Source organism: Atta cephalotes (assembly GCF_000143395.1).
Source record: "Atta cephalotes unplaced genomic scaffold scaffold00061, whole genome shotgun sequence".
Classification (NCBI taxonomy): Eukaryota; Metazoa; Arthropoda; class Insecta; order Hymenoptera; family Formicidae; genus Atta; species Atta cephalotes.
The window spans coordinates 365,275-376,603 of NW_012130125.1; the positions used below are offsets into that span (position 1 = coordinate 365,275).

Genomic DNA, 11,329 nt, shown 5'->3' on the forward strand with positions numbered 1-11,329 from the left:
AAAATACTCATATATATATATATATATATATATATACTTTCATTTGCGAAGGGAGAAGAAAAATGAAAGTATAATCAGACATATCATTATTTATTAAAAAATTTGAAATCATGATTTTCTTCTTCTTTATAATCAAGTTTCTGAAGAGGAAATTGAAAAGATGAAAATACATTGGTTTTGAAATTCAGTGGAGCAATAAAATTTTTAAAAATAATTAATAGAAATTAAAAATGACGTAAAAACATAATTTATTAATTAATTAACCAAAATGCAATGCAATAATAGAGCAGCGAAAAACCAAAGTTTGAAAAAGTTAAGCTGTTTGGTTTATCCTATATTACTAAAAAATCTCATTAACTTTGACTTTTGACCTTTTTACTAATTTAATATTTTACCTCGGTGGAGTTAAAGTATTCATTGCTAAACATTTGAAAAAGTTGTTTTTTTTTTTTGAGAAATTTTGCAAACAGACGATCAAACCAACACTGTGAAATTATAAGATAATTTGCTATCTCTGCTTTACTTTAATAAAAATAATATGAAAAATCAGACAGCCGGTAAAATGGCAAAAAATTACCGTTATTAAATAGATAAATGTGTGAATGAATATTTTTTTCAGAGATATCGATAACTTTTAAGATAAAACTGATAAATAATAAATATTTTCGTAGGTGGTTTCGGTCCCGTGAATCTTGGATTATTTTCCGGGATGATCGCCACGGATCGTGTTCCTACAATTCAATCATTCAACTCGGACGCCGAGTTAGACGACACCATGGCCGCGACGGAAGTCGACAGCAAAGTCAAAACGAAATTGCTCTCTATGTGGAACAATGTTAAATATGGTATATGTTGAACGTTTTGTAGCAAAAATTTTATATTGAAAAAATATTTTATATTTTATAACAATTTACATTTCCGTCATAAATTATTATAAAATCTTACAAGTCTTAATATTATTATCTAATGTTAAATAATATTAAATAATTATGTTATGTAATATTATACTTAATATTAAATTGTTATTTTATTAGTAACAAAATTTGGTGAATTTGTATGTATTAATACAAAAAATATTACGAGAAATAATTACTGAATTACATAGATACACTGAAAGAAAAGATTGGCTGCTGCAGCAAATTAGATGATAAAAATGCTATGCCATATTTTATCATTTAATTTGCTGTAGCAGTCAATCTTTTCTTTCAGTATCTGTATTTTATAATATAGGTTGGACTGTGAAGATGAAGACGAACTTCTCTAAGGAATCTCCCGTGTGGTTGCTGGGACAGTGTTATTTGAAGAAGTCAGAATATCCCTTGGAGAGAGCATCAGAAGCATTAGAGCCAGTTGGAACGGGTAGTCAAGTCTCCTTGGCAATGGATGCCACGAATTTCGAGAATACCATAGAGGAATTCAAGAGGGATTTCATGTCGCGTCTTTGGTTAACGTACAGACGCGAATTCCCAATCCTAAACGGCTCCACCTTTACCACGGATTGCGGTTGGGGCTGCATGCTACGCAGTGGGCAAATGATGTTGGCACAAGCATTAGTCTGTCATTTTCTCGGACGAGGTAATTGTTTCTTCTTTCCAAATTTAGTCGAAGTTGAAAAGATGCATTGGATCTTTTAATTTCATAAGATTTAAAATGATTTAATTAAAAATGATTCGTTTATTTTCTTATAAAAGTACAAAATAGGAAAATTTGTTTCTAGATAAAAAACAGAGTCAATATGCAAATTTTAAATATTCTAAATTAAAATAAAAATTACTTAATTATTAATTATTAATAAAATTACTTAAATTATTATTTTTACTTATAAATTTGAAATGGTAATTTTGTTTTCGCGATTTCATTTGACAAACACATAGTGAATCTTTTGCATGGACTTGACTTTTGTTATGTTACATAAAACTGAATGATAAATTTATTTCCTGATTTTATGCAGAATGGAGATGGCGACCGGAACAATCGACTAACGAGAGCAGTCATCGGATGATTATCAAATGGTTTGGCGATCAACCAACGCCAGAATCTCCGTTCTCCATACACAAGCTTGTGTCACTTGGCGCTTCGACGGGGAAACGCGCGGGCGACTGGTACGGTCCCTCCTCGGTCGCGCATCTTTTGTGTCAGGCTATGGAACGCGCCAGCGAAGATCCCAACAGTAAGCTTAATCAGTTGGCGGTATATGTCGCCCAAGATTGCGCAGGTTAGTATCAACGAATTCAGCTCAATATAAAAGGATGATTTAATTACCGAAACTGGAAAAACATATGACATTTGAGTCTGTGCATATTAGATCTAAGAAAGAAAGTCTAAAAAAAATGTTTAATTATATAAATAGCAGTAGAAATTTTTAAATATCTCTTCTCTTTCTAAAAAATAATATAAAACTTTCTATGATAATGTAAAACAAAATTATTCAAAAATTATATAGAAGTAGCATATTAATAATTTTTTTCATAGAGAAGAAAATTTTATTAAAAGTTTTGCAAATTAATAGAAATTCTGCTGTTCATTTTGTTATGTATAAATTATGTTACGCATAAATTAACAATTGTTGAACATTTTTTCAGTGTATATGCAAGACGTCGAGAATGTTTGCTGCACTTCAGACGGTGGACGGAAGGCATTGATACTCTTAGTACCCTTGAGGCTCGGTGCCGACAAGTTAAACCCTGTTTACGCGCCTTGTTTGACATCGCTGTTGACATTGGACACATGTATTGGCGTGATCGGTGGCCGACCGCGACATTCGCTCTATTTCATCGGCTATCAAGATGACAAACTGATCCACTTGGATCCACATTATTGTCAGGTAGCATTCAATTTTTGAGGAAGCAAATATCAATATATGTTTGAAATATTTAATTCGCCTTACTTAATGTTCAAATTTTTGTCAGTCTTAGTTTTTATTTCATGTATTTTTCTACTTTCTTTATCCTTAAGTTAGAGAGGCATACATTTTTTTCAATTTATTTTGTATTTTGCTCTCGAAGTAGATTTTATTTTAGAATATAAAATATTTGAATATAAAATATATTTTTGAATATATTTTTGAATATATCTTTGAATATATCTTTGAATATAAAATATATTTTAGAATATAAAATATTTGTTAAATATAATTATTAATTTATTTCTTCATTCACACACACACACACGCACACACACACACACGCATACACTTATTTAGGAGACCGTTGACGTCGAAGGAAATGAAAAATTCCCGTTGACAAGTTTCCATTGCACGTCACCGAGAAAGATGTTACTCTCGAAGATGGATCCTAGTTGTTGCGTAGGCTTCTACTTTCCTGACAAGGAATCTCTCACCGATTTCATGGAAACAATTCAACAGGTAAATGTGAACATATTATTAATTTGAGCACATTTGAATTCGAATTCAGATATAACAGTTTAAATTAACAAAAAGAAATATCATTACAGTATACTTCCCAACTTTTTACATATTGGAGACAAAAAATAATTCAAATATAGGCATATCTATAAAGGATAAAATAAAAAAAATTTCTATTTTGTACCGAGTTAAAATATCTTATTAACGTTGCAGTTCGTAATACCGAACCAGAATATGGACTATCCGATGTTCCTGTTCTGCGAGGGAAGCGGCAAGGATCTTCAGCAGGGAATTGAAGTCGTCGAGGGTCTTCTGCCATCTTCAAGTAGATTCGGACATGAGAGCGTGGAGGATGATTTGTTCGAGTGCGAAGAGTTCGAGTTGTTGCACTAAGATAAAAAAGAAGAACGAAAAGGACACGAAAGTACGATACACGCGATTCCATAATCGAAGTTATTCTCGTGAGAACATCTCTACCTATTACTTTGCGATTGTAATTTCTTTTCCTATATTCGCTTCTCCAGAGCGCATATAGGAAAACAGCGAACCAGATATATCATCTGGAAAAGACGAGACATTCAGAATTAAGGACTGACGCATTCCCTTCGATCTCAATGCGTGAATGAAAAGGATTCGATTAATTCAATGACTAGTTACTGTTACTTGTGAAAAAGGAGATAAGAAAGCAAAAGATTATTTCCGATGTTAGTACAAGTTATTCGATTAAGCTGATTCATTCGTATTTTCAATTAATATGTGTATATATATATGTATGCAATTATTATGGTGATGCACAACACTTCTTGTTACATATAATTTTGAAATTGATTTTATATATTAATCATTAATAATGGCTAATATGACTTAATATTGCAACAACTTAATATTGTTGCAAGACTTTCGTCTTGAAATAATTTATTGCGTTAAATCTCATTGAATTGTTGAATTAAAATTTAATTGTATATTTTGCGAAATTCTTTTTCTAAAAATGTTGTAAAAAATCCGCGCAACTAAAGCGCGGCAGTTCTTAAAAGTCTGATTCATAAGAAGAGTACAATAAGACATTAATTTATTTATTTATTTATTTATAATTGAGTTATTCTTGAGTAACTCTTTTGCCTTGAAAAGGAATAAAGAGGATTTGAAAAACGTGGTATATACAGGGTGAAGCATCCAATGCATTCAGTGTATGTCTAAATATTTATTTAGAAAAAGTTTAATATCTGTATCTATTTATAGATACAAAAATAAAAAAATGATGTCCAAGAATATCTATGTAAAAAAAGCGAAATTTTTGAAATGTCAAAAACTATGACCTTAAATCTTTTTCCTTGTTATTCCTACGAGCTAAATTACTTCGTCTTTAATATTTTCAAAGATAGCCGAAACATTTACATTATTTAATAGAGTAGAATACATTTTAGAGAATTAGAATAAAGTATTCATTTCGGGCTTCAAGATTATTCGAGCGTTCTAAAGAAGCAAGATAACGTTTAATAACGTACAAGATGTTTGATCGATGACAAATAAACCTACAATATTCTCTCTATTGTAAATATAAAATAGATTTAAAAATAGAAAAACAAAAATAAAGTGAAAAAGAGGATTATTAAAGAAATCATTTAGATGTACACTTTTTTTTAGATGCCTCACACTGTATATGTATGCGTGTATATGCATATGTATATGCGTATATATTGTACTTATACTGTTGAATATGTACACAATATATTGAACATTGTTATATATATCTCTTACAACTGTAACGCTATACGCTCGAAATAAAATAAGAACAAGTGTGTGACGATTACGCCATTTCAGAAATGTATCATCGATCATTCGAACGATCATTCCTACTCATCATTCCTATTTGTAATTTGTACTATATTTCGGACTTTAGCCAAACAACTGTAGCAATCAACAGCTCGTCATGCAAGTGCTAAGCTCGCGAAAACAAGAGATAACTCATCCTCGATTCAATGTCTTTAGTTATCGTGAAATCTCGTTGTATCACATAGGCATCGGAAACATCTAAGACAGCCTATTATTGTCGACACGACATGGCGCGTATTTACAACCTAATGACATTCACGCTTGTGTGCGTTCCTGGCGTGCGTAAGAGAGCTCCGCGTGAATTGCGCTGTAGTACACATTCTCTCTATTGTCGCAGATAAAGAAACAATTGTCGGACGAGAGCGCATATTTCCATTTGTTACTCGAAATTGTGTGAAATGAGCAAATTACAGGTCTCAAATAGATTTGAATAGACTTGTTCGTTTTCATACTTAAATAATGAATACGAGAATATTTTTAGACGCGCATTATCTAATCTAATGAGATCTATCTATTTAATTCAATTTAATTTTTAGGCAGATAAGATGTAAGAATTAGATTTAATGTCCAAAAATCTGTTTCTTTTAAAGATATATCTATCGAAAAAGAAAATTCTTCGAACAGATCTAGATTTGAAAATCAGAACCATCTGTACGATTATCCGACATTTGAAGTTATTTAAATATTCGATCTCTCTGAAGACCAACAGTATTGTGCCACGCAATTCCTGATCGCTGGCCACATTTCATTCGTGGTGTTGCCGTGAAATTCCCTCAGTATTCCAATCTCGCGATAAAACTGCAAAACTGGCTCGGTTTTCATCGCGTAATCCTGCAGTCTCTTCTGCACGACTTCTGGTTTGTCATCTTCTCTCTGACATAACAATTCACCTGTTATGTCATCCTTGCCCTGTAAAACACGACAAAATTATTAATATTAAATTATTAAAATTTTTATTAAATTACAAAATATTAAGTTATTATTATTATATAAATAACTGTTATTAATGTCAAAATATTCAACTCTCGTTATAAGCGAAATATAGATATTTTTTAAATAATTAGATTAAAATATTTTATAACAAGTTCTCGTTACAGCCTTGACTGAAGATATAAAGCACTTTCATAAATTGACGTAAATGTTCTGTAAATTTAAAAGTAAATTTAAAAAATTTTATTAAAAAATATTTATTCTTATAATAATTTTAATGTTTTGTTAATTTTTTTTTGTATTTATTGCTGTTTTTTTCCAAGAAAGTATCACAAATTGAAAGTGCTTTATACTTATGATCAAATAATTTATTGATTATAGTCTGAACTCAGTACTGTCAGCTTGTTCCAGCTCTCTTTTTCAATGAAATAGATATACACTCGTTGCGCTGATTACCGGCACTCGTGGATCGTTGAAGCCGATGTTGTAGACCCTACCACTGGGCATATGAACCCATCTGCTCTTGACTCGATCTAGAATGACGATGGTGGGCACCACGAGATTCAGCACGAGATTGATTGGATGTAGCCTCTGCAATCGCTCCGCCTGCGTCAACGTTCTCGGGAATCCTGCCAAGATATTCGTTCGCGTTTAGAAACACAGACGGCAGGTTCACGGCTTCAAGAAAACGACCTCGACCTCATGACGAAGTCAGAATAATTTCTCACTCCACTCACCGTCCAACAGCCAATTCCGATCCGTCATCGATCCGATCTCGTTGCCGATAAGGGATATCATCGTGTTGTCTGGAACGAAGCTACCGTTGTCCATGTATTTCTTTACCTCTTTGCCTAGATCTGCAAATGAAACATTTTCTAGTAAACTAATAGTAATTAGTCAACTAATAGTAATTATAACATCAATGTTATAATTTCAACAATATAACTATTACAACATATGTAATATTATATTTATATGTGTAAAATAACATTGATGTTGTGTTGCTGTTAGTGTTTTTACTGGGTTCTCTAAAGACGCTTTGCCAACGGGAGTAATATTTTCTTTCATTAAATTATATACTGTATAATAATCGCGAAAATTTATGTATTGAAAAATATTACATTTGGAGGGATATTTTTAAAATTAACGATAAACCACAGTCTTTTAAGCATTATTCAAGAATTATTTTATGTAATTCTAAGATTTGCACATATAAAGTTGTAATCGTAGCGCGATTGGCGACTTTTCAACCAAAGCAGTCACCAATCGCTCTGCTCTAATTGGTTGAAAAGTATATAATATACCTGGGAAAAAAATGATTTATATATAATTATTTATTTATATATAATTATATAAAATTATTATTTTATATACAATTTTATATATTTTTCATTTTATATATTACATATATTATAATTGTATATTATATATAATTATATACAATTTATATATAATTATATACAAGTTATATATAATTATATAAAATATGTCCATTTGTATACAATTATATAAAATTATATATAATTTTTTACAATTATATAAAATATATATTAATATTACTAATATTTTTAATGCAACCTATTAACATTAATAAAACAGAAAAAATGTAATCAAAGACGGACAGAAAAAACCCTATCGATCTTAGTTTTCAATTCATACGTACATGTTATCGGAGTTTACACGGAATTAATCGAGTGTGATAGATGTAAAATATTGACGGAATTAAAATTCTTTCGTTAATGCAATAGTATTAAAGATAAGATTAAACGTGAATAATATGTCTTATCAAAATGGATAAAAACTCTAACATGTTTTCAAAATTAACTAATTGATATTCGTTAATCGAATATCTTTTGAATTATATAACGATGCGAGAGTGAAAATAACAACAGTTTTTTTACATTTTCGAAATCGATTAACTACGAACACATAACGATAATATTGACAATAAAAACTAGGTTAACAATAAACTCTCAATTAATGCAAAATAAAAAAAATGAATTTCCCAAATGGAACAATAAGTAAGTAATAAGTCACGATAACGTCAATCATAAATGATTGAAAAATTACTTTTAATGTCATTTTGACGTCATAATGACTGTTCTGCTTGGAAAATTTTCCACAAATTCACTGTACATATCTTATCACATATATCAATGATAAAACGAAAAATAATGGAGGAACTATTGAAAGGAACTATTGAAAACTTTACAACTTAAAGCTTTTACAATGAAACAGTTGAAAACAATATGACATAAAGTTTACATTATATACAAATAGAAAAAAGGACAAATATTTAAAAGGATATTCAGGGCAAAGGTCATTGCTGATAACAAATGACGACGACGACAACGACGATGACGACGTACCAGAGCCGACAGACACGTGGAAGCGCAGCTTGTCGCCGCTGGAGATGTGCGCGACGTCGAACTGCTGGACAATTCTGGAGGAGACGGTGCCCTTGCCGGACGCCGGCGCGCCCAGGATGACGGCTCTGAGGGGCCTGAGGGCCGTCGCAGCGGCGGCGTGACACGTGGTGATCGCCACCATGGAAGGCCGCGGTCTACGGGACTGACGACTTCCTGCAATCGACAGCGGTGACGACGGCAACCGTCTGAGTGCCGTGACGTTCTCGCATCGTCCGCGTCAAACTGACTCTACCCTCGATCCCTACTATTGCCTTCGCGCGGACTTTGATACGTTAAAGGCCTTAAAGGCCACGGCACCCCGGCGAAGCGCCGTGACGCGCTGTGACGTAACCGCGACGCGCCGTTTCGTAACGTTGCGTCACGTCGCGCAGACTCGAGCCGAGACAGAACGATGGATCATGATAATATAACGTCAGAGATGTTAGAATGACGTCGAAATCGTGACTGACTGGAAATTACATGACTTGTAATCATTTTGAAGCTATTTTGATGTCATGATATTTTGTTTGAAAGAATGCTGACGGGAACGCGGAGAAATTGAATGACCCGCGTGTTTTTCCCTGTCAATAGGTGCGTTCGGTATTGCAAATCGGAGACGTCCGTTTCCTCTTTTACCTCGAAAATCGTTCGGCAACTCGCATCTTCCTGCTACATGTTATCTCATCTGCGTTCAGTATTAATATTTCTAGAGTCAATCGAGCTGCTCGATCAATTCCGGATTCAAAGACCGCGCTCGCAGAGCTAATGCAGATTTTCGCGCCTAAATTAAATTCATAACCTGTATATTTATGATAATGCATCCAACTGATTCGTTAACACGTAACGTACATTCATCTCTTTTAATACTTCTATTTTACAAATAATGTATTTGAACTATTATAATGTCTGTGTCTACAAATGCTCAAACAAATGCTATCAAGTAGAAATTGATGGAGTACATTATATATAATATTTAAGGAAAGTAAGTTTTTAATTTTTTCCTTTTTATGAATTTGAAGTTACGTATTTGAAAACAAAGAATTTGCTACTTTATTTTTAGATCATGTTGCACATATAGAATGAAATAAAATCAAAAACTGTATTATATATTAAAGACTCTAACGAATATAAATCAAGTGATATAACCCATATAGCACAGAAATATTGCAGCAACGTAAAAATGTCCGTTTTAAAAATATTGATATGTAATATTGCAGCAATATTACATAATATATATGCAATATTAGGTTTTACGCACATTGGAGGAATATTTGCAGTATTATTGCAGAAACATTGTAATAATGCAGCAACATTGCTGTAATATTACAACGTTACTGCAATATTTATTATTAAGATTTTGTACTATATAAATTTAAAATAAAAAATTAGAAGTAGGAGTTAAATTAAAGAGTTAATGTAACATACAATGAATACAAATAAAATATGATTTCATAATTATATCTTTATATTTTATAGGCGTGTTCCGATATACACTGTCTATATACAGTAGTATTGAAAATCTACAGCATACGTAACGTGAACTATAAATTTTCAGTACTGACTGCAGATCGGAACACAGCCTATACATCTTATATCTTATTATTATGTCCATTGTGTATTATATTTAATCCTTACTTCTAATTGTTTTATGTCTATAAGTTATAGGCACAATTCCTATAAATTATAGACATTATGTTTACACCTTATGTCTGTTTCCACTAATATAGATTAATCTCAGTTCAACTCTTTTTCTAATCTTTAGAATTAGGAAAAGACAAAGATAAGTTGAACTGAGATTAAAATTAATCTATATTGGTAGAAATGGACATTAATTGGGTTTAATAATATTCGTAGTTAGAAACTAATCAGTCATTCCATTTTTCAGAAGAATATAGTTATGAGATTTGTCAATTTCATAATTACAGATGCCGTATAAATGCCGTATAAAATAATCATTAATTCCTATTCTTCTTCTATTATGTTCAGGTCTTTACTTTATTGGATTATATATAAATCAATACAATGTATACAAGTCTTAATATTTAAAGTGAGCTTTCTAGCAGAGACACAAATCGACATAATGATAAGAGTCATTCTTGTCTTTGTTTTTTACTGATTTTTGAACAAGGACAAGATGACTCTTGTGTCAATTTGTGTTGCTCTTGCTAGAAAAATTTTAAAAATACATTGCTGAAGTAATGTTGCAAAAAGAAGTCTTCGCAATGTTTCTGCAATATTGTATTGCAGTATTGTATATGCAACGTTGAAATGTATGTTGCAGCAATGTTGCTACAAATTTTTGTGCTGTACGGGAATTTATAAATTGAAATTTATTTTGTAATGTAATATTTTTTAAGAAAACATATACCTTGCATATGAGTCTGCTACTTTCATGTGTAATCTATTTTTATATAAGACTATTAATCAGACTATTAATCAGTTTCTAGTAAAGCGAAAAACATTTTCAATTAATAGAGTATTTTTTATTTATTCATAAAAATAAACAATTTTTTTTTAATATCTAACCTTAAAGGACAGTTTAAAGCTCTGTAGCGTTCGGAATTAATTCTTGGCACTCGAATTGCTCGAAAATCACATGATCAAGCTCATCATTTGCTAGTTCGCATCTCAGATATATACTGCCGAACGCACCTAGTAGTGAGTGAAATGAGCGAATGATGTTATGCCGCCATATTGCCGCGGTTATTTGAATTGTAGACATTATTTTACTTATTTTTGTGTTTTTAATTATATTATATATATATATATATATATATATATACGAAACGTAGAA

At 31.5% G+C, this 11,329-nt stretch overlaps 2 protein-coding genes across 2 annotated transcripts; one reads left to right on the plus strand and one right to left on the minus strand.

Moving 5' to 3' along the window:
- The first annotated feature begins 538 nt into the window (after nt 1–538).
- LOC105623640 (cysteine protease ATG4D) lies at nt 539–3,757 on the plus strand. The gene is made up of 7 exons (XM_012205023.1): nt 539–557; nt 672–845; nt 1,231–1,575; nt 1,952–2,215; nt 2,583–2,824; nt 3,203–3,364; nt 3,578–3,757. Exons 1-7 carry the CDS (start codon nt 539–541, stop codon nt 3,755–3,757), a joined length of 1,386 nt encoding a protein of 461 aa, XP_012060413.1.
- A 2,118-nt stretch (nt 3,758–5,875) lies between these two features.
- Nucleotides 5,876–8,677, minus strand: LOC105623641 (GTP:AMP phosphotransferase AK3, mitochondrial). Its single transcript, XM_012205024.1, has 4 exons — nt 8,497–8,677; nt 6,865–6,984; nt 6,584–6,756; nt 5,876–6,106 (listed from the first exon to the last, which is right to left on the minus strand). Exons 1-4 carry the CDS (start codon nt 8,675–8,677, stop codon nt 5,876–5,878), a joined length of 705 nt encoding a protein of 234 aa, XP_012060414.1.
- Between the last annotated feature and the right edge of the window lie 2,652 nt (nt 8,678–11,329).